The following is a 24,569-nucleotide window of genomic DNA, read 5'->3' on the forward strand; positions in this document are numbered from 1 at the left end:
CCTGGACAGGAGACTCCCAAGAGAAGGGCTCTGAGCAGTTGCAGGTATAAAGGCCTATCTAATTAACTGGACCAGTAAGAGATGTGACCTCACTTTTATCACGAACAGAACATATGAGACACAAACTAAAAATAGTCCCAAATATTATTAAACCCTTTTCTCTTTGCTTACTGTACTTTTTTACACTAAGCACACAGGATTGGTGTAAGTTAAACAAAAGTCCTTTTTAAAAGAATTCTGTTTTCCCAGATGTCACAGACAGAAAACACCAAAAGCATAAAAAAGGAACTTCCGATTCCTCAACTTACGTCCTTATTTTAAACCACAACTCAACCCAGATACACTGAGAAGGAAATCTCATTCCTGGAGTTTTTCTTGGGTTGACTGTTTCAGTTCTTACTTCACAAAAGACACTGAAAGAGGGCTTTCCCCGGCACTGTTCTATCGTGATGTTGCATTTCCTACGCGCACACGAGCGTTCCTGATCAACTAAAAATAGATTCCAAACAGCTACTGTTCAAACAGCATGGGTCACTGGGGGGCAGAGGCAGACCCTAAGGCAGGAGGGACCACCCTGTTCCTCCTGTTCTTAGCACTTTGTGGGGGCAGAGGAACCCCCAAAGCATCGTTTTCAATTTAGTAAATAGTCTTTCTACAAACGCCACCTTACTCTTCTACTCAAAAAAATTAAATCTCCACATTAAAAAAAACACACACACACACAAAAACACTTCCAATATTTACTCTCCGGGATGGTGCCCTTCTAGAAATACCTCCTGTTTTGATTCTTACTGTGGTTTTATTCTTTTTTAATAGCTGGCCATATGCAAAATTTGTAAAATTTCACAAGATGCTTATATCTACGCCCCACAATACTTCGCCAAGTAAACGCACTTAAAAATCTGAACACCACAGCTCTGTGATCTAAACTCCACCAAGTTTCCTTTTAAAAATTCACAAGTTTGAATTAATTTTTACTCAAAAGCTCCAAAAGTCTGGTCACCTAACCCTCACCATCCCCCTTTTTAGAGACTCTATTAAACTCAGTCTGCTACTATAGACTGTATCCATGAGGCCAAAACTATGGAAAAATAATTTTTCCTTCAACCTTAACATTATAGCAAGAAGTGACTTAAGTTCTCCCTCAAAGATGTGAACTGAACACAAGTAAATGTCTCCTTACTGCTCAGTACAATGCCATCATCTTCTCTCCTGCAAAGAGGAAGCTGAGTCGGCACTCAGGTAACACAGTTGTCTAGTTCAGCCACTGACAAACTACTTGGACTGCTGGACATGCTATGACAAAAGAATATTTTATAATAACGTGAGTAACACTCCCCTAGCCCTTATCGTGTGCCAGATGCTGTTCTAAAGGGTTCACGTATATAAACTTAGTTAATAATCCGAAGAGAGTAGTACATTTCTTTTCCCAGTTGATAGATGAGGAAACTGAACTCAGAGGTTAGGTGACCGGCTCAAGGTCACAAGCCAGAAAGTAAAAGAGTAGATTCACGTGAATCTAGACAATCTGACTCTGGAATGCATACTCTTAACTAGGGTTTCCAGGAGGGAATTCTCACCCGTTCTCAGGAATTTTTTTTTTTTGCTTTTCCATTCCCAAATCCCAAAAAAAGTTGGTAGGGAAATCGGGGGGAAATCGGCTCCTTGAACCCAGCAATACCCACAATGGGAAATAAACATACTACTCACAGTGTATCTCTTAGACATTTTTTCTATTTATCACTAGGGTTTCCGGGGGGCGAATTCCTGCCCATCTCAGGAATTTTTTTCGCTTTCCCATTCCCGAATCCCGAGAAAAGTTGGTCGGGAAATGAGGAAAATCGGCTCCTTGAACCCAGGTGGTTGGTAGTATCTGCCGTCACTTTGTGGAAACGATTCATTGTGGAGAACAGAAAACAGTTCATATCTCGGGATTCGGGAATGGGAGAGTGAAAAAAACTCCTGAGAACGGCAGGATTCCCACCTGGAAACCCTACTCTTAACCACAGATCTTTACAGCAGGAAATCCTACCTGAGGTTGCAGTGACTTGCTGACAGAGGCAGGCTTACACCCGATGCCACAGTGCTTGTCCATCATTAGTTATGAATACATGAATTTGTGTATAAAATGTTAGTATTGCAGCTATTACGGTCATACTCTAACATTAGAATAATGTTGTTAGATAATAAACACCCTCTTTGATGAGAGTGTATACTGAAATAAAGAATATTTCCATTTTCTGGTTCAAAGTATATAGGGTACCAGTAAACAAAACAAAAAAAAGACACTTTATGAACATAATCTTGGCCCCCAAACTCGGTCCTTTGTTGGTTTATTAAGTCCCTACTTTGCACCAGACCCTGTAGCAGGCACTCAAGATAAACTAACACTGCGTCATAATTCCCACCCTCACGGATTTCCAGGTCCAATGGGGAGACAGAAGAAAATCCACACTGATGATATAGCACGATAAGGTCTGCACAAGAGACACGAGAGTAGAAAAGACACAAAAGAGGGGACTGCAACTCACTCTGGGGCATCTGGTATCACATCACAGGAAGGTTATACACACATCCAATATCCGTCCATCCATCCATCCATCAACACAGATGGAGCTCAGTAATGCCATATGTTTAAAAGAAAACAATATATTTTCTATTCACTTTACTATCTCCTGCTCTTAAAAAGAGGTGTATTTTTATGTTATATGTATTTTGGCACAATTTTTTTTAAAAAATTGAGTTGAAAAAGCAGATCGCGGGGCCGACCCGGTGGCTCAAGCGGTTAGAGCTCCATGCTCCTAATGCCGAAGGCTGCCGGTTCGATTCCCACATGGGCCAGTGGGCTCTCAACCACAAGGATGCAGGTTCGACTCCTCAACCCCTGCAAGGGATGATGGGCTCTGCCTCCTGCAACTAAGATTCAACACAGCACCTTGAGCTGAGCTGCCGCTGAGCTCCCGGATGGCTCAGTTGGTTGGAGCACGTCATCTCAACCACAAGGTTGCCTATTCAACTCCTAGACTCCCCAAAGGATGGTGGGCTGTGCCCCCTGCAAATAACGACGGCAACTGGACCTGAAGCTGAACGGCACCCTCCACAACTAAGACTGAAAGGACAACAACTTGACTTGGAAAAAGTCCTGGAAGGACACACTGTTCCCCAATAAAGTCCTGTTCCCCTTCCCCAATAAAAAAAAAAGAAAAAGCAGTTTGCAAAAGGGCACTCGCAGTGATTCCCTTTGGGTATATTTAAATTACAATGGATATTCTCCATTATTGCAAATTATACATAAATGAAAATGGTAGTGATGTATAACAAATTTCTATTTTTCCCCATCTTCTCCTTTCATACAATTTCTAATGAAGAAACTGAAACCATTATTATTTTCTACTATGTCTATAAAACGTGAAAACATTCGGGGGAAAGGGCAGCTCGGCTCTGTGTCATTGTCACTCCCACGATGAGACAGTAGCTGCTACCTGGAACACTCTTAAGGAAAGGGGAAAGAGTGGTGGCACATTGCAATCTGGCCCAGAAGCGAGCCCTTCATTTCATTGGCTGGAACAAGTCACATGGCCATACCTGCAGCCAGTGGAGTGGAGAAATCCAACCTTCCCAGGAAGGGCCAGTGAGCATTTGAACAGCGGCAGTCTAGGATGCAGAGTGCCTTTTGCTCCAGCATGGCTGGATGGCAGGCTCGCTTACTGCAGCTGCCCATCCCCTGGCACGATCCTTCCCTCAGGTCCTTGCTCAAATACCCCCTTCTCAGTGAGGCCTTCCCTGACCACCACCTAGTTTCCATCTCTGCTTCATGGTTCTCTGTACTTTCGAACAGTTCAGCCAAATCCAACGAGTATGTGTATGTATGCAGGTGTAGACGTAGACACGTAGACACACACACACACACACACACACACACAGTGAATGTGGCAAAACGGCAACACCAACGACTGATGACTCTAGGTCCCTCATTCAACCTCCTGCAGATCAGAAAATTTTCAGAACAAAAAGCTGAGGGAAAAATCAAACCCACCAGCATGGCTTGCGTTTTCTCTGCGTTCCGCAGCACGTTACAGGCATGGGGCTGGAGTAGCCAGGGTTGCCAAGCGTGTATCCGGAAGAGAGAAAGAGGCAAGGTAACGGGGAGTGTGTACGGGGTGATTCTACCGAAGCGGAAACCCAAGACCAAGGAGGCGCTGGCAGCACTTGGATTCTGGGTTCCATTCTCCTGCTGTTCTGTCCCTGGGTTCAGGGAGAGGACCCCTGTGCCCTCCGAATAAATGCCATGTTTGCGGAAGCTCCCTACATTGTTCTGCTACACTTAGTGCGTGCGTGCACAAGTACTGGGCTCCCCAGAGACACTATCAGCGTACCTGATGGGGCGCGGAGTATCACTTGACTTTTTTCACCACTCGGTTTTCAGGATTCAAATTCACTCACACTGACTCGAGTTATGCCATAATCGAAGCAGCCCAGAGAGTAATTTTGAAAATCGAGCAACATGTGAATTCTAACACTGTGCATGTCACCTGACTGTGGAGTTTCCTCTCCAGGACAGGTAGGGGTCAGCCAGGTGAGAGGCCCGAGGAGCGTCGGCCGAGGAGCGGAGGTTTTGTGAGAACACACGGTGTTCAGGGGATTCGGGGATCGTCTGATTAGGAGACTGTACGGCCACGGCGAGACGCGAGGCAGGACAGACAGGCTGGGACAAGTCCATGATGTGATCTGAATACCATCCTAAGAAGCAGAACTGTTTGATGAAGGCAAGGACGAGCCTCTGAAGGATTTCAGCAGGGGAGTGACTGGGTCAGACTTACCTTTTCCGACAATTCATCCAGCTCCTAGTCATGCGGAGAATGGGATGGGGCCTCGCAGTGGGGGCAGGGGAGGGGACAGTTCCAGGGCTACTTAGTGGGTATAACCAACGCAAATTGGTCATTATTTGGAAGTGAGCTGTGAGGAAGAGTGGAGAGGCCAGACTTCAGGGCAAAACACCTAAGTGGGTAGTAAAATACCCCTAAACTGAGAATACGGAAGAAGGCGGTTTTAAGAAGAGACTCAGATGAGTTATAATTGGACTGCTGACTATGAGATGCCTGTTCCCAAATAGAAATGCCCTATAAGCGGGGGACACTTCTTTTATTTATGGTTATTTTGTTTTTTAAAGCGATTAACAAAAAACATATAAAATGAATTTTAATTATTTATTAAAACAATGTATTAACTTATTATTAAGTTAAAATCAAATAGGTAAGGAAATTAGGGCAGAAGTACAGCAATGACAGAAAAAATAAGGTAACGCCAGAAGTGAGCTGAGTACACGCTACCCGTGTACCAGCACAGTATGTGACAACAGCACACGCCATATACTCAGTATGAGCACATGCCTGACACCAAAACACAGTAGTCAGGAGATGCACACATCGCCCGTGCTGGTGTGGCCTGGTTCCAGGAGAGATTTTAGAGCACCTAGGGCTGCGACTGCAAACCTGAGGGCCAGGCCAGCCTCCAGTTTTCCTAAGATTTTCGGAGGTCCCTGACTCAAAAAAGATTCAAAATCCCTCTCTCAGGGAATGCATGGGCAGTCTGTCCTTCACTCGGCCCCCCATAAAAACGGGCTCTCAACAGAACTCCTGATATACTCTGAGCCACAGAGAGTTCTGGGGGTGCTCCAAGGACACCCCAAAGCAGAGCTGGCTGTGAGTATGGCGGTGTGTCCTCCCTGCCCGCCATGCTGGGGCAGCTGCAGATGTGGGCACAGCTCTCAGGCCGATATAAGTACCAGCAAGAGCGCTGAGCGCCATCGGCATTTACACGGCAGGCAGCTCTAAGTGCCGGGGACGCAGACGTGGCTGTCGAGCTCACAACCATCTCCTGATCACGGACCTGTACAGGGCCACTAAAAGCTCTCTGGAGAAGAAGCAAGTGAATGGTAGGGAAAATGAAAGGGCATTCATGCATGCATGCATGCATTCATTCATTCAAAAAATGCAACCTGAGGTAGGAAATTAGAAGGGAGTCAAGAACAGAGCCCTAGGAACACCATCACTTAAGGTCTGCTCAGGAAAGAGCAGTCTGTGGGGGGCAGAAAAGCAAAGCAGTATACCGTGCTTCCCCAAAAATAAGACCTAACCGGAAAATAAGCCCTAGCATGATTGTTCAGGATGACATCTCCTGAACATAAGCGTCTTTTGGAGTAAAACTTAATATTAAGACCTGGTCTTATTTTCGGGGAAACATAGTACCCATGGTATCCAAAGGAAGCAACTTTCAAAAAAAGAAATGGTGACCAGGGTCAAAGCCAAAGAGAAGTGAAATAACACACTCTGAGAAGTGCCCCAGGGTTTGGTGGTCTTCACAAGAGCAGTCTGGGTGGAGTGATGAAAGGAAAAGACTCCCCAAAAAGTGCAGGGAAGGAAGAGGACTGAAAAGTGAGTGGGATAAGACACCCATCTCTGTAAGAGTCTAGTCTGTGAAAGGGGAGGAATGGGATAACGTGACAGCTACAGGGAAATGCAGGACCAGAGGTGACATCTTGTCATACAAAGGGCATGAACTGGAGATTTTTCCGAATCACAGGAGAGAAGGAAAGATGGAAGACTGAAATAATTACTAAGAAAGTCAGGAACAGGGCAAGACAGGACAGAGCACAGGTGAAGACAGCCTTAGCCGGTGCGAGTTAAAACTCAAGCACTTAGAACTGTGCTTGGCACTCGATAAATACAAGTATTTCTCCTCTACCACTACCGCCATCATTACTTTTATTAGGAAGAAGAAGGCTTTACCCCCAAAAGTGGAAAGCCGTCAGTGAGGATAAAGTAGGTAAATTGGAAGGTGAGAGGAACAGACAAGAAGTGCCTGATAACCACTTTCTTTCAAGACAACTCACCTACAGGAAATGGGGAGTGGGAAGCACTTCTAATAGCCCAGGAGGTGGGTGGACGGGCACAGACACACACCGCGTGTCTTCCTAGGGAGCTCTGGGCTGTCTAGTACACAGTGACTCCTGTTCTCTGGACACCAGAGAACATGCCTGCTGAGTGTCACCTTTAGGAGGGCGGGACAATGGCATCAGACAGCCTGGGCTCAACCTACCACCACATAATGGCTGTGTGACCCTGACAAGGATAAAATGAGAACAGTAAACATATCCTGACTTCATAGTTAAATAGTTATCATCCATGTAAAGTGTTCAGCAGATCGTATGTGCTGACTACACGAGCTATTATTGCTGTTATTACGATTTCTGGCATGTCCAAAAAACAATGTATTTCAAGGGAAGGCTAAAAGCTGTAATTTCTCAGGATAAGAATTAGATTAGAAAAAGATTAGCAAATGGTTTTTTAAAAAAAATTCGGCAAGTGAAAGATCAAAGAGAGTCACTCTGTGGTGTAATTAACAAAGAAAAACAGCACACTGACATCTGTGTCCATTTACGTGACATTCTCCTGCCAGCCTCCTTCATTTCTCCTCACGGCCCTAATCCTAACCAAAGCTCAGACGGAGCCCCACCAAACGTGCCGCATTGTGCCTGCCTCTCTACATCTTCAGAAAGTGACGCTGGATCAGAGAGGACTGTAGCCCGCCAGACCACCACCCGGCCCTGTGGACACTAACTGAAGCTGTCACCCACCCTGGAAAGCAATCGGGCTAAATTCTAGAAAGAGCCTTAAAGATGACCATGTCATCTTACTGGGCTTACCCAGTACTACCACTTCCAGAAATCGTAGGGAAATCACCCTAATATCAGACAAAGCTTCACCCCCAAATCATGTATAGTCTGGGGAAAAACGAAATCAGTCATAGTACACCTAATGATGGAAAAACCTGTAGCCATTAAAAATGATATTTTAATTTGTAAGTGTACAAGGAAATGCTTCTAATGCAATGTTAAGTGAAAAGGCCACATATAAAACGCATAGGATATGATGCGAAAGATTTACTCATTGACTCAACAAACTTTAACCACACCCCTCGGTTTCAGGCACTGAGAGAAATGGGCTTTGGAGATTAAAAAATGCACGTGACTTGGTCTCTGTCGTCAGTCTAGCAGGGGAAACAGACCAAAGCAGATACTCTAAGGTACTGCATACGGGCAAAAGTGAAGCCAAACCAGGGTGGGGCCCGCAGGAATGTGGGGTGTCAAAGGGAAAGGTTGCAGAGGAAGGTAACACTTCAGCTGAGTCTTAGAAAATGAAAAGCTGTTTAATGTTTGGGGAGGGAAGGCTCCAGGTAGAGCAGAGGGTACAGGAGTAAGAAACAGTAGACAACATCAAATACGTACACACAGAGCAAGGAAGGGAAGGCAGCAGACTCATTCTAGACTCTGCATCAACGTTTGATATCAGAGCAATTTTTTTAAAAAACAGCTTGGAAGCAATACAAGGGACCAAGCGCAGGGCTGCGTGAATTGCTGCTCCGGGTCCACCTCCTCCCCACCGCACCTTCACGAAGCTCTCATGAGGCCAGGGAGCTCTGGGTCCCAATTCTAGCGGCACCCGTTTCTAGCCGTGTTACCCTCTGAGTCTTGCTTTCCCCATTTAGAAGGTGATAATATAAATACCACGCATCTTGCAAGAGGAAGGTAATGGTATCTTTGCACCCCTCTTCTACAGTCTATGTCCCTGGGGCACAACATAAGCAAGGGACGTGGTCTATTGTGTTTACTGCCACATCCCCAGCGACTGTGACAATGCCTCACGCAGATGGCGTTCAGCAAATACTTGTGGCACAAATGAAAAGTGTCCACCTAACACACAGTGAACAGTCATCGTTTGTTTTTTCATAACTTCCATAACTTTTGCTCTTTCCATCTTCCTTTTAGGCCCAGACACTGTTTTCCTTTGGCTTAGGGCTGTTTCACCCAAACAGTATGAACACGTAGGATGCCTCCTAAAGAGCCTCAGATCTGTGAGCTGACTGTGAAATTGGCAGGAGAAACCACCAGGATCAACAGCCCAAGTTCACCAACATTGCTCGGCTGAGAAAGATCCCCGGAGTGTTCCCATCGGATCTGCTCTTTAAAAAATAATTCTCGCAGTTGCAATTTTATGTCCTCACCAAAAATACCCCAAGTGGTAGAAAGGGATGATGTGGTCTCCGCTCTCATCCTTGATCTCACGTGGTTTAAACAGACAAGATGAACGAACCTACACGAGACCAAGCAGCAGCCTCTTCAGACGTCATTCCATAAAACGGATTCTGGTCACTTAAAAGGGACCAAGCGAAACAGACAGTATTAAACATTTTAAAATAATTTTTCAAGACACAGCTACGTGGAAAGTTTTTTTTTAATCGACTCGCAAAATAATTATTGCTGAAACCAAAGTGTAAATTCTTCTGGGGCAGAGTTCTCACATTTCCTGTAATCTCTACCAAAATTCTCCATTCACACTCACTCTAAATACTCCAAAACCAAGATTCCATACAACAGTGTTAGAGAAAGTGGGCTTTTTCAGAGAGGAAAAACTGACTTCCGGCCATTATTTGTCCATCAAATTCTTGGTGTGAAGAAAGCTTTCCTTCCTAACCAGGTCATTCATGTCTAAGTTCCTCTTACAGGTAAAGCGTCATCCCTCGGCCAATGCCACTAGACCCTTTCTAAAATCAGAAATGGAGACATTGTCGCATCACCATCTCGTCCCAATATGGCTATACATGCTTTGTTACTCGTCTGCATCAACCTCAAAAAAGACAAAGAGGTGCCCAATGGGACACTTTCATGGGCCTTTTTTTCCACTTGGCATTTGCAAAAATTCTCCTACTCGCAAGCCATTCTAACAATAATATCTCAAGGCAAAAAACTGCTTTATTCACATTTCCTTAGACCAGAAATCACCAGACTTTTTGAGCATGAGGACATTTTACGAAGTAAAAATGAAGACAACAAAAGCCCTTACAGGGCCAGCCTGGTGGCTCAGGTGGTTGGAGCTCCATGCTCCTAACTCCGAAGGCTGCCAGTTTGATTCCCACATGGGCCAGTGGGCTCTCAACCATAAGGTTGCCAGTTCAATTTCTCAAGTCCCCCAAGGGATGGTGGGCAGCGTCCCCTGCAACTAAAGATTGAACCTTGAGCTGAGCTGCCGCTGAGCTCCCGGATGGCTCAGTTGGTTGGAGCATGTTGCCAGTTCGACTCCCGCAAGGGATGGTGGGCTGCGTCCCCTGCAACTAGCAACGGCAACTGGACCTGGAGCTGAGCTGCGCCCTCCACAACTAAGACTGAAAGGACAACATCTTGAAGCTGAACGGCACCCTCCACAACTAAGATTGAAAGGACAACAACTTGACTTGGAAATAAAAAAGGCCTGTAAGTACACACTGTTCCCCAATAAAGTCCTGTTCCCCCCTTCCCCAATAAAATCTTAAAAAAATAAAAAAATAAAGAGTGAAGTGGTTATATGATACTCCTAGATAGAGTTTTGGTTTTTTTTGTTTTTTTTAAAAAGCAGCCCTTACAGATGCCCCAAGGTGTCCTTGAAGGAAAAAAAAAAATGTGGCATTTCTTTTGATGGAACTCCACAGAAATGATGCGTGGTCTGTACTTCTCATAAGTAAAAGATTAACTAACATAAAAGGTTAATTATAGTCACCAAACATAAACATATATCTGCTTTCACATGTTAGCATCCTAAAAAAAAAAATGCCACAAACGACACTATTAACATCTATGTAACTGATCTTCAAAGCTCAAAAAGGGCTATAAATTTTTTCTCTGTGTAGGGCAGAGTGTTAACATTTTTAACTAGCCCACAAAATAATTATTGCTGAAGCCAAAGTATGAATTCCTCTGGTGGATCTGTATACAATAAAGAAAAGTGGTCTTTTTTTTTTTTTTTTAGCGTTTAAAATTTTTTCCTTCATCTTGCCTCAAAAAAATTTTTATTGCCTGCTTTTTTCTGAATGTTCCTATCCATCGATACCCTGAACATGACAATTTTATGAGTAAATCAAATTACACATAAAAAGTTATACTGTGTAGATTATAAAGGTTCCTGGGGTTTTTTTGTTTGTTTGTTCGTTTGTTTTTTTAATTTTTAAGGAGGGTGTAGCTCACAGTGGTCCATGCGGGGATTAAACCGGCAACCTTGGTGTTACGAGCATCATGCTCTAACCAACTGAGCTAACCAGCCACCCCCAGTTGCTGGGTATTTTTAAATTTTGCACTAATTTTCATTTCCCTCTCAGAAATAAATTTTCCCCACTGGGACATCCATAGATGCAGATTTTTTCCTTCTCTAACACTAAATGCACTTTATTATTTTTGAAAATTGGTAATCTGTACATCATAATTTTTGGTCAATCATAATACCTGATTGGTCAGCCCAGGTAAGTATTTACAGATAAACATTAACATTATAGAAAACTAACCTTGGATAACATTTCTAAATTTTAAAAAAAATTTAATTTTAAAACAACATGAGTTATACTTTTAAATATAATTCATACTTCATGAAAACAAGTATTTATGCTGTGAAATATGACCAAATTTTATACTGTACTTGATAAAACAGAAAAGACGTTTTATTGGGATTGGAGAAATAAGACGGACAACGAGAAAAAGATAATATGGAAGTAAATGCCTGTCAAAAATCCTGATTTTATAAAAAGCAAATCTATTTGAAATTGAGTGAGTTATCCAAAGAGTCAATATGACGTATAGGTAGAAACTTGTTAAAATTTTTCAAGAAATTCTATTCATGAAATGGCAGTATGGTCTGACACATACTAACATTTTCTCCATAGAAATATGGACATCTCTCTTTGGCGAGCTTTCATGTGGTTTTCTATACTTTCAGGATCTAGTCACTCTACCCAGACATATCCACACCGAGAAAGTGGGTGACAAACAGGGCCAGCTACAGAATTTGCGGGTTTGGCGCCAAATGAAAATAAAGCGCCTCTTGCTCAGGATGTACTAACACTTTCCAGACAGCAAGACAGAGTATTAACCAAGTGTGGGGCACTTCCGCCTGCAGGGCACATCCCCTGTGACAAGTACAGACACAGGGTCTGGCAGGAGACCCCAACCTGATGTGATTCTAGATGAGCACCTGGCAGACAGGTGATCAATATGCTTTGCTTGGAAATCCTAGCAGTTCAGCTCCAAAAAAGGTCCATAAGCAAAACGCTACCTCATCTAGTCAGAAAATGTAACTAAATCACCATGACACTAGGACACATCTAGACTCTACACCAAACACTGACAGGGACCAAGGAAACAACGTTGCACTGAATACGTCACAATGTTTCATTAGAAAGCTAATTAAGTCAAGGCCAAGTACTTCTCAATACCAGGACCCAAAAGCTACCTCTTTTCCCGCCTGACTACTGTCCACAAAGAAGTGGACAAGATGCTAAAGACATGGCAGCTGGGGAGCAGTTAACACAATGACATCCAGTTCAGAGATTCCCTGCAGAAGGGGACAGTCCCTTCAGAAGACAAAGCAAGTGATCTGATCTGAGGAGACTGAGTCATCTGAGTTTTCTTTTTGGTTCTGATATGCAGCATGTTTTTCTGGGACTCCTCAGACCCCCGTCTGCCCAGTTCCTGTCCTTTCAAACCTCCTCGCTCCACATTCCAGCCCCCGATCACTCCAGCTTTTAGACAAAGGGAGGAGGAGGCCTGACAAGGGACAGCAGTGCGTGTGGCTTCATACAGAAGATGGGCCCTGGGTGAGCAGAGACTTCAGGAAGCACGGAAGTAGAGCGAGCAGGAGGATTCCAACATACCCTTTCCCATCAGCCAGGGCCTACTCGTCCTCGTAACCAGTAAGATACCGCCTTTTACGATCGCAGCCTTATTACCTGCAAAGGGTTAGATGTTACATGGGCACCGACTAAAACCCTACTTGTGTATAATTCAATCTTCCTCTGGAAAAGCGAGCCCATGGGTCCCAGGGACCCACTCTGCCAGGGGACTGCCACCAGGCACTTTATGGTTCACAGCCATTAGATAATTAATCTGAAGAACAATGCCATGAGCTCAAAACCCCACTTTACAAGTAAGGAAACTGAGGCTCAGAAAGGAGAAGTAATTTGGCCAGGGTCAGCCAAATGGCTGATCCAAAGAAAATCCAGGTACACCTGACTCTGAATTAGAACTCGGACCAGGTTTCTTTCAAGTGCCCACCTGAACCTAGCTAATGCAACTTCACGTAGCCGCAGCAAAAATAAAATAAAATAAAAAGCCAAAACTATTTCAACACAAGAATGAAGAGTTACAAAAAGACACATTGTATTCAATCCATGCATTCAACAAATATTTATTGTGGGCCACTCTGCGCCAAGTCCTGTGCTAAGAGTTGGATAAAAAAGAGTGAAGGAGAATGTCAGGAGCTGGTGTTTCTGGAGACAATTCCACTGCAGTGTGATTAGCATCAGAAGTGATTTTAATGCAATACCTTTTCTGCTCTTCCTCCTTCTCCCCCCCTCCTCCTCCTCCTTCGGCGGGGTCTGCAGACTCTTACCGCCTGAGGAGAGTCTGGCGACACACACGTGGCTGGGCCTGATTATCGCATCATGCAACCTTTCAGATCAACAAGCATCCACTAATAGTTTTCACCATCTTCAGTGTTTTTCTCAGTGGTTCTAATACTTTTACAATCAATTTCAAAGGCATAGATGTAATACAGTTTACCCAGAGTGAGACATGATTGAAACATTTCTCCTCACCAGACTTTTCTCAATGTCAACATCCTGATGGTCTTTAAGGACCAACCCTAATCCTCCCAGAGCCTTTCCTAGATTTCCCCCATCAGAATTAGCTGCACTGTGGACTGGACTCCTCCCTTCACTGACATATCTGTGTTAACACTTGAACTCTAACTGGCTGTGCCCGCAGCAGTGTGAGCTTGCTGACAGGAAAGACCAGGTCTTATATTCAAGGTATCTCCACATGTTTGAGCCTCAATACCTAGCAGAGAATAAGCAGCCCACACATATTCGGTGAAATTAAACAAAGAGAATTAATGATATTCAGATCTTTACCACGCACGTATTTGACACTCAGATTTTTTTTTTTTTTTAAAGCTTTAATATGATCCAGGGTCCCCAGACCAGGGTTCAAAATTTTACATTTGGAATTCTTCAGGCCCGGAACTTCCTGCTAGGAAAACATACAAATCTATCTCTTTGCCTTTACTTCCTACCTGGGGGAAAGAGAGGAACAACGAATGAAGAAAGGAATCCAGTGATTATAATAGGGACTGAATGGTAAGGGATAACATTTTAAAGGATATGCTCACCAAATATTTTATTCTCACTTCTTAAACCCATGGCTTCCACCATCCTCAGGAGCCCACACCTCACTCCTGCGCTATCTACTCTCTCCTCTTATTTTCTCTTGAATCCACTCCAGTCAGCGATGAAACTGGACTTGTCAAGGGTCACCACTGACCTCCACGTTGCCAAATCTCATCGTCAAGTCTTGATCCTCCTCTATTTTACTGCTGACATTGAACTGAGTTGAACACTCCTCCCCATCACGAAACACTTTCTTCTGGACGCCAGGACTCCATGCTCTCTTGACTTTCCTCCTCCTCCATGGCTGTCCCTCATCGGTCTCCTTTTCTGGGCCTTTCCAGAAATCCTTTCCTCTTGATCTCCTTACCTCTACGTGCTGGAGTGGCTGGAGGCTCAGCCCTCCTTCCTGAACTGCAAACCCAGGGCACATCCAACAGCCTACTCGACATCTTTGTGTGGATAAATAACAAGCAATATAATCACCACAGGATCAAAACAGGTAACTTAATTTCTCCATCCAAATCTTTTTTTTCAATTTCCCCCGTCTCAGTACATGACAACTCCATTTTTCAAGCTGCGTCAGCTAAGGCTCGTGATATCACTGGGGTAGAAACAGTAGTGGCCTCACTAGGCATTCAGCCACTTCTGCATTTGGTTGTGGCCATGTGATTACGTTCTCACCAAGGAGATGTAAGCGGTGATATGTGACACTTCCTGGTCATGTCCTGAAGGGACACGCCTTCTCCTTCCCCTTTGGTCTCCTCCTGAGGACTGGAATGCAGGTGTGCTTGCAGGAGCTAGAGCAGCCTTCATGGGCTACAAGCTAGATGTCTCATACTGAGGATGACACAGCACAAAGCAGAATGAGTCTGGCTCCCTAGTAGTCATAGCATTCCAAACCAGCTCTCAACCACCCATCCAGATTTTTACTTAAAAGTCTATGAGGGGACAGAACCCCAAAAAGCAGTTTCCAGGCTCTCGGCCTCACATAGACAGGTGCTGGCTCAGGTAGTAAATGGCCATCAACTGTGATTACATGGCCATCAGCTGTGGCTCGTTGGCCGTCAGCTGTAACCAGTGAGCCACTGGCCACTAATATAACTGCTGTGGCTAGGCTAGCAAAAAAAAATGGGGGCTAGCAAGAAGGTGGTGGCTGAGCCTGCAAGCGGAGCAATGAGGGTTGAGAATTGTGTGGCTCCTGTTTCCTGTTTCTCCAACCCAGCCACCAGCGAGAATATAGTGGTATGACTCCCCCATCTATGGCTCCATGGGTGTTCCTTTTTGGCCTCACCATGTCCTGCGTTCTTATGTGGGGAGCAGGACCAGAGACCTCGCAGGCCTCCCCGCACGACAGTCTATCTTGTTTAAGCCGTTATGATGTTGGATCTCTCTGCTGAAGCCAAACCAGTATCCTAACGAAGGTACAGACTTTGGAAGCTGGAAGTAACCATCCTTAACAGACTGTAAATATGTGGCAATGGCTTGGGGCTCAGCAGAGGCACAGACGCTGCAGGATGGAAGGCTGGTCACCCTTGTTAGGCCACAGCCATACATTTGGTAAAACCAGTGACACCTCAGAGAACAGGCTACATGCCAATGTGGCCTGTAATTCTAGGGGAACTGGTTGAACAGTTCAGAATTTGGGTGCTTACTGGCTTCTTGCCACTTTGGGCAAGAAGTCCCACAAGAATGAGACAGACTCAGGCCACAGCTTGCCGATTCACATACGGAGATAAAGGGAATACCGATGTACCTACGGCATGTCCACGGTCTATAGCCTAAGTTTACTAGGAGTCTAGAAATTGGGGGGCTGAGTGGGGTTAAAAAGCTAACTCCTTCAGTACCTAGCAGGAAACAAGCTAACAAGCTGGAGAAACTGTTCAGCCCAGGAAGGGAATATTCTTGAATGACCTGGCCCCAGAGGAAAACAGACACTGAAAAACTACGACAGAGGGCAAGGGACAATGGAGTTCCACCAAGAGAGCAGACCTGGGGCTGCTAACTGGGCTAAGGGGGGAACTCCCGCTCCTGCCAAGGCAGGGAGCCCCCACAACACAGCCTGGCAGGAGCTGACAATGGCTACGGACCAGTGAGGGTCTGTCCGTCCATTCTTCCCTTTTCTAAACAGGAGTTTTGATTTCCATCACCCTATCCTATTCCACCACAGAACCTAGGGGGTGGAAGATGGGGGACAAAGGGTAATTTGTTATTTTAATCTGAAGGTTCCTGGACTGTCTATCGCCCAGAGAGTCTGGACTCTGAAGACGACTGAGGGCGTCTCCTTTGGGAAGCTGCAGAGTGTGTTTTAGATTTGGGAAAAGGCTTTGGAAAGAATGGCCTCGACTGTTCTCTCCTTCCAACACACGGGAACTTTTCATTGAACTACTTCTCAGCTTCATAGCAAGCAGCTGTGGCCATGTGACTCAGGCTGCGGTCAGTGGGAAGGTGAGAAGAAGTGACCCACGCAGCTTCCAACCTGTGCCATTGAAGAGAAGGAGCCTGTCTTCCCCTTCCCTCCTCTTCCCTGTGGCTAGAAAGCAGACACACATGGACCGAAAGTCAGTACAGTAAGACAGAAGGCGCCTGGGCCCCTAACGAGCACAGAGCTGCCACCGCAGCCCCAGCATCCTACCCAGACTTCCATTTAGAGAGAAATAAACATCTATTTGGCTTAAGCAGCTGCTATTTCATGTCTCTGTGTTACGACAGTCTGCACAACATCTCACCTCACATGGCCGTTCTCGAGGCGTCTTTCATACCCCACATCCACCCCATCAGCCCATCCTATTGGGGCCTCCCACCAAGTATCCACCCATCCACTATCCGAGCCTTTCTCACCGTCTCGACCACTAACCCTCATCTGATCCCCGGACTCTTGAAATGGCCTCCTAACCTTATTCCTGCTTTCACTCTTTCTTCCTTTATTTCTTCTCTTCACAGCAGCCAGAATGACTCTTTTAAAACATAAATCCGAATGTAAGCCCCATGAAGGCAGGATATGCCTGTGCTGTCGCTGGCATATGCCCATGCTCTAGAGCAACGCTGCGCATATACTGTATTTCAGCAAACGAGACGTCACTCATTGTAAGCTGCACCATTAGTTTCTGCACCATCAAGAGAAAAAAATACTGCCCATTAAACCACAACAAAATGCCTTAACAATAGACCGGGACACAGTAGTAATCAGTTACACCAGCTTCTCACTGCTTTAAAATTTCTGTCAAAGGGATGTGGAGTGTCTTTGACCTTCAGCTGAATTGGCTGGGTGTGAAAGGCAATCCTTCTAATTGTATGTTCAATTTCAAAATGTGACACAGCCTCCCAGACGTATGGATTTCTGCCTGTCTCGAGCTGCCTAATGTTCTCAGTTGTTGCTTTGCAATAAAATATGAAGTTGTGGTCATTCCTCCAACAACAAACATTTCCTTTACTAATATCAAATTGACACCCCATGCTGCTTCCATTCCTCTCTGCATACAAAGTAACATTTGCTTCCATCGCTGACAAAGTAACATTTGCTTCCATCGCTGACAAAGTAACATTTGCTTCCATCGCTGATCAAAGTGTAATCTGTTTGAAGGCATTTAAAATGGCAACTAAATTTACCAGACACAGCACTCAATTGAAGGGGCAATAATATGAACAGGTAGAACCTGGTTTACACATAAACAGGAAATGACACCTGTGTCGTAACTGCCACCTGGCCAATGGTGATTACACCATTACCAGAAGCATCCCGATTTCAAAGATGTTAAAATGTGAACAAAAAGGGGGGGGCGTGTACAGAATTGACTGAAACCAGTTACAAGAACTAGTACATTTTTGCTGAAACAATGAATAACTTCATCTCCTGCCACTGTGCCACCGCCTGGCAGGCTCCAACCACACTGGGCCAGCCTCCTTGCTGTTCCTGGAGCAGATCAAGGACGCAGCCCTGGTTCCGGCTGTGCCCTGGACCTGGGAACACTCTTTCCCCAGCATCCTTTCAATTTCTATTCAAAAGCTAGCTCCTCAAACTGCATGCATCCCACACACCCTCCTTGGGCCTCCTTCACCATTCTGCATAGGACTTATCACCAAATGACATCTTATGTGCACAGTATATGTTTGTTTATCATGTTCCTCCCACCAGCACGGAACTCCATGCAAGCAGGGCCCACGTGGCGTCTGACACGCAAGTAAACAGTCAATGTCGCTGTATGAGCTGCGTACAGGAAGACATCACCTAGACACACTGTAAGTACCTCATGAGAAAATGCACGCTGATCGGGGCAAAGGCCTGAAGCCCCAAGGGCCCCTCGTCAGGAGTCTGTCTTCTTTCCCTATAAGAGTAGAGAGTTATTTGATGAACTCCACTCTGGCAGTAACTAGGGCTTCCACTGACCATCTCAAGAGGAACAATAAAAATGTTGTAAACGTTACAACTTGCTCAGGTTACTTCTGTTTTGGAGGTAGTTTAGTAAAGGGATTCCAAACTCTGGAACCAGTCCCTGGATTAGCATCCAGGTTCTAGGTTTACTAGTTGTGTGCCTTCCAGCAAATCACTTAATTTGTATTAGCCTCAATTTTCTTATCTGTAAAATGGGGATAAGACCAACCTTGCTGAGCAAGTTAAGTGCTTAGCACATACTAAGAGCTCTATAAATGTCACCTGATATCATCATCACTCTCTGCCACCTGGCTAAAATGAACAAAAGGAGTGGAGAAGGGGCCTGGATGCTACACCCTCCTATCATGCTTGAGGAAGAAAAATCCTGGTTATAAAGCAAGTGCTAGCAACTATCTACCAGGGAAAAAGTGAGCTTAGGTTCTGAGGCTTGTTACAAAGAAAGAAAAGGTCAAATAAATGGAGATGTTAAGAGGTAGAAAGGCCAGCGGTGGGGTCTCCATGTTGGCTCATCTTTCCATGATCCAAAAGAACTCATCTGCTTTGTCCAAATCCTGCTCCTTGTCTAGAATTCCTCTTCCCTCCTCCAATCCATCCTCTCCCAAGCTAGAAAATCAAGGACTCGGTATTTCTTTACTCCTCCCCTGCCCCCACCTCCTTCACATCAACCTGATCATAGAAATGGATTAACTTAGGCCCTAGATACTCCTGGTGTCGGCCCGCCTCCACTTCCACTGCCAGTGTCTTACTTCGGACTCCACTGCCTCACTCCTAGAGAGCAACAACACAGCCTCCTAATTTGTGGCCCGGCCTGCAGCCACCTTTTTCCAATCTACCTTCTACACCCTTGCCAACCATTTTTCTAAGCCCTTAAGGTCCCTTGAAGGCTTCTTGCAGTCTTCCTGAGCAAGTTCAAACTCCTAGCATTTCTGAGAATCCTCCAAGATCTGGTACCCCGAGGCAAAATCCTGTCTCCAGTCGCACTACTCCTGGCCCTTTCCTGAGCCCCCCAGTCTCACAGCCACTTCCAAGAGTCCTTCCCCTGGCTACTACCGCTCAGCATAAACCTCATTTTTTCTTGAAAAGTCTCCACTAAGACACTGCCCCACTAGGGGTCCCTCCTTGTTTTTCTCCACGTCTTGTGCATACCTCCACAATAGCATTAAGCACCCTACACCTATCCATGGCCACCTACCCATCTCCACCTCTACCCCTTCCTCCAGTTAAAGTATAATTTAAGAAAAAGGACCTTCTCCGAACCGACCTCATTGCTGGGGAGACACAGTACCGTGAACAATTCTGAAGGAGCGTGATGACAGTAAGTACCAAAAAAGACTACAAACTTGATTACATCATGAACGCACTCACGAAAAACAATGCAGATCAAGCATGTAAGTAAGATATTTATAAAGAAGCTGCGGTGAATTTATTGCCAGTCGTTAAGTACTAAAATGGAGTAAAAAGAGCTTTTAGATCAGGAACCCTGGGTTTGAATTCCAACTGTCACTTCTAAGCCAGGTCACTATGGACAAATTACTTAACCTGAATCTCAGTTGCCTCACTTATAAAATAAGGAAAATTGAAGGACCTTCTCGATTGCATTGTTTTATCAAATGAGAAATGGTTGTAAAGTGCCTGGCACAGAGCAGGCTTCTAAAGCTGTTAATAAATGTCTGTCCCTTTCCACTTAAAGAACATGGCTACTAAAAAAGTCCAAGGTCACATATCCTACATTTCAGAAGGAAGACTTAACACTTTTCTAAAACCTTGACCACACCCTGAATCCCAGCCAGCCATCTTGAGGATGAACTAGGTCATAAAGAAGATTGAGCTAAAAAAAAAAAAAAAGTAAAAGAAAAAAGCAAGCAATTCATTTCAATGACATTTCATCACCACAATTGATAAACTGTTTTAAATACCTGCACTACTCACAGCATCATTTTGGTACATGAAAAACAACACATGAGCAGGGTACAGAAGGAATGTAATGAATATAATGACGCTTTGGAATGTAGGTTCCTGAAGAGAAGGAACTTAGTCACAGATCTGCTGATCTGTAGAGCAGTAAAGTCACTCTAATACGCTATACAAATAATGAACAGCAATGAAGTTAATGAAGTGCTCAGCTTAGAAAGTGCAAGAGAAGAAAAGTACAAGAATTCAAGGTGATCAATCTATGAGAGACACCAAAAAGGGCCCAGAACGTAAAATCTTCTACAGCTACTAGTCTGGTTATACCAGCCTCTCTTTTTCATGGACTGTATTCTCATACATTTTCATTTTGTTAAAACAGGAAACTCTGCCTTACCTAATTTCCTACTTTAGATTGAAAGATCACTGTCTTGCCTGTTTTCACTCTGAGATGTATGTTTGAATTTTCAGTAACATAAATGTATTATTTTGTAACCAAATGAATGTCACCTACTATATCTGTGATACAGTTTCCACCAATAGATTAACAAAACAAAGGCAAAGTTTGGAAATGTCTGATGAGAATTGCTTATCTAATCCCAGAATTAAAGGAAATTGACTTAAAAAAAAACCAACACCTTATTTGTCCCCCCAAAAATTTCTTTTAGGTTCTGCTGAAAGTAAAATTACCTATTATTGAACTGTCCCTTTGTGTTCAGGCCAACTAATTTGTTGAATCTAATTTTACATTGATCTTATATTAGTGAATTTAATTTTTCCCATTTAGTTTAATATTCTGTTGACCTTGAAAAATGTTTTTCTATCTCCTCCACAACAATTACATTTGTTCCTTATATGATCACAAAAAAGTTACACTTTCCTCAAGGACTGGATAAAGTGAAAAGCCACAGTTCAAATATACAGTATCTTTAACTGGTCTGTATGCTTTATTGGTTTGAGAACAATTTCTTGCTATAAATGCAAGTAAAAACTTCTAAACCAGGGACAATTTAGAGAACGTTAAGAAAATAAAGGACTGAAAAATAGAAACTCTTTGCCTTAAGAGAAACTACCTACTAGAATAGTAGAGAAAAAAAGGGGTTGGGGACACTTTTAAAAACTACATAAAGCAAAGTGCCTCTAAGGGTAACTCAGATAGTTCCTCTCTGAATGAAAAAAACTACTCACTAGTCTTGTAATTTATACTTACAATCTTGATTTGTTTAAGAAAACAAAGTCAGTAACACAGAATGGGCAATCCTGACTTTCCAAAAGGCCAAGTATCACAACCAACAAAATTACTTGCTTCCTTTCCTACCTGACCCTTAACCCACCACTTGCATGCCCCAATCCCTAGAGAATTTTAGTCCCTAAATAAACATAGTCGCTACTCTGTAGCTAAAAGTAAAGCATGGAATATTATAGTACAACCAACTTGATGGGTGACTACTTTCATAATCCTGTAGGGAAGTTTTATATGAGCCAGGGGAAGAAATGAGAAGGTAGGTAGAAGGGAGTGAGGCCAGCAGGGGTCCTGAGAGGGAAGCTCCCAATTTGTAAAAAGGTAGGGAAAAGTCAGTAGAATCACAGGAAATTCCTTGTACCCTACTTGCCACTGTTTTTATGACAATCTCATTAAATAATCTTTAAAACTTCAAGAAGGGACTCTGTAAGATTCCTTCGGAAATGATAACGGGGTAGTTTACAAAGTCATCTGCTTCCATTTGCTTGTTGTTCCGTGTCTGCTCCAGCAAAACAAGTTTGAAAGGGACAAAAGGCAGAATTAAAGAGAAGTGTGCCAGAAGTCATTAGAGGTCTGTTAAATTACTAGACTTTAACTGCAATTCACTAAGCTATTGAGAAGATACATATTTTGTTAAGTATCAAAGAATCTGTGTGTAGGCCACCCCCAAACACAAACGTCTGTTTAATCAACTTACACAATGAAATAGCCACACATACTTGGGTTATCAAATACTCTCTTAAAAAATACACCCATACATTCTGATTCCATCCAAAATTCTTCTTTAAATCTCTGCAGTAAGGAGGGAGCGTGCGCCGGGCACACACACACATTTAACTTGATGTACATCTAAGCCCTTCTTGCCTAAACACCCTGAAAAAAGGAATGAACGCCTCAATATGCTCGCCTCTTCTTCAGACCCTCAACGACTTCAAAAGAAGCAAATGGACTTCGGAATGAAGAAAGAAGGCAAGGAAATATAGGAGAATACAACCGACACCCACTCGGGGACTCATTTTATTCTTGGAAAATGTCATCTCCGGTCCTTCTCCAAGCCCAAAGACCAGGCACCATTGGCGCAATATCATCCCTGTCCAAAGCGCCAAAGAGTTGCCAACTAATCTCCCAAGGTGTCCGTCCCCAACCTCCTCACCTCGTCAGCGCTCAGCTCCTCCATCGCTTTCCTCTTAATGGTGAAAGGCGTTAGGAAGAGATCCTTCTGTTCTTGAGACCAGGGCGGGAGGAGAGTGGAAGGTGTCTATCGGGCTGTCTGGTCCCCCGAATGGGGGAGGTTTCAGAATTGCATAGTCAGAGGTTAAAAAATAAGAACACGAGAGGCACTGAACTGCCTTGGCGTCGGTCACTCCAATAGCCCCAGAGACTCCTACGGCTGCTTGTACCCTGAACAGCCTCCTTTGGCCGCCACTGCTGCTGCCACAGGGCTCTCTCGAGGCGCCACTTACTACCCTCTGCTTCCCAGGTTACCCAGGCTAAGGAGCTCGGTCTCCAGCTCGTCTCGTGCCCCGAGCCTGCTGTGTCTTCGTGGTGGTGGCACCGCAGCTGTGCTTCCTCCAGCAGATCCGGCGCTCCTTCCTACCCTTTGGCCCCGGCGGGAACTGTTCGACTGCAGAGTGGATGCCCCGAGGTAAGGCGACCCCAGAGGCGCCCAGGCAGAGCCCAGCACTGAAAGGGGAAGCCCCTCCCCTCCCAAAGCAGGCGGGCCACGCCCCGCCTCCACGCCGGAACCCTGGCAGGGGGGGAGGGGGAGGACCGGACTCGCGATGCTCTGGCTGGAAGAGTAAATCCTCCTACCCCTCCACCCCTACTCTTACCCCCTCGCCCCACCAAGTATTATTCATCAAAACAACAGGGCGGCCATCTTTGAAAGGGATCACGTGACCCCGCCAAAGAGGCGGGGCTTCTGGCCCAGGACGAGGCAGCCAATGGGTCGCGGGCGTCGCGCCGCCGACTTCCTCTCGCCTGCGTCTTCTCCCGCCCCCGCCCCACCCCCTCCCCCGCAGCCGCGCGGGGAGGGGGGAGGGGCGAGCGAGTTGTGGGCGTGCAGGTCGCGGGGCCGCGTGGTGCCGTGGCGACTGCGCGGCGGTGAGGGGCCTGGCGGGCTGGGTCCTGGGAGGCTCCGGGGAGCGCCGCACCAGCGGGCGAGGGCGGAGGCCCGGAGGCACGGCTTCGGCGCCGAGATGACAGGCCAGAAGGGGACGCCCGCCCGTGACCCGGTCCCGCAGCGCCTCTGTTGTTCCCAGGCGCTTGCTTTTTAGCGACTCACAAATGCCTCGACTTTCCATGATGCCGCGGAACGAAGTAAAAGAAACGGAAAACGTCCCCTTTCTGGGGCGAGCGTTCTCCGACACGCTGACTGCTCATGTTCTGCAGAACCTCTCCGCTTCATGCCTCCCTCTTCCCCGCAAAGAAAGCCCATTTGGAAGGAAACTAACACAAGCAGAACGTCATTTTATTTCACTTTGGCCTTTTAGAGTTTCATACATATATATGTGTGTATATATATATATATGTATATATTTGTATATATGTATATATTTGTATATATATACATATATATGTACATATATAAATATATATGTGTTCCAAAGTGATGGTAAAATATAAAAGTAGAAATAGGTGAGACCCAGGAGTGGGTATACATATATAAGGAACAGTTTTGGAGTCAATGAAAAGAAACCATCCTCGCCTAGACAATAATACAATTCTTTTTTTAACTAAGACACAATTGACATAGAACATAGTTTTAGATGTACAACGTAATGA

General features: G+C 44.9%; 1 protein-coding gene across 4 annotated transcripts in view; it reads right to left on the minus strand.

Annotated features, from left to right (window-relative positions):
- UBE4B (ubiquitination factor E4B) overlaps positions 1-23,688 on the minus strand; it is a 111,699-nt gene extending 88,011 nt beyond the window's left edge. The window contains exon 1 of one of the 4 annotated variants that reach the window (XM_019746743.2): positions 22,939-23,688. In XM_019746743.2, coding sequence (XP_019602302.2) covers positions 22,939-22,962 — 24 coding nt within the window. In that variant the 5' untranslated portion in view covers positions 22,963-23,688. The remainder of the gene's footprint in view (positions 1-22,938) is intronic. The other 3 variants (XM_019746741.2, XM_019746742.2, XM_074334079.1) reach the window with 3 other exon arrangements.
- Positions 23,689-24,569: the final 881 nt, after the last annotated feature.

This window comes from Rhinolophus sinicus, linkage group LG06, assembly GCF_036562045.2.
Source record: "Rhinolophus sinicus isolate RSC01 linkage group LG06, ASM3656204v1, whole genome shotgun sequence".
NCBI classification, from domain to species: domain Eukaryota; kingdom Metazoa; phylum Chordata; class Mammalia; order Chiroptera; family Rhinolophidae; genus Rhinolophus; species Rhinolophus sinicus.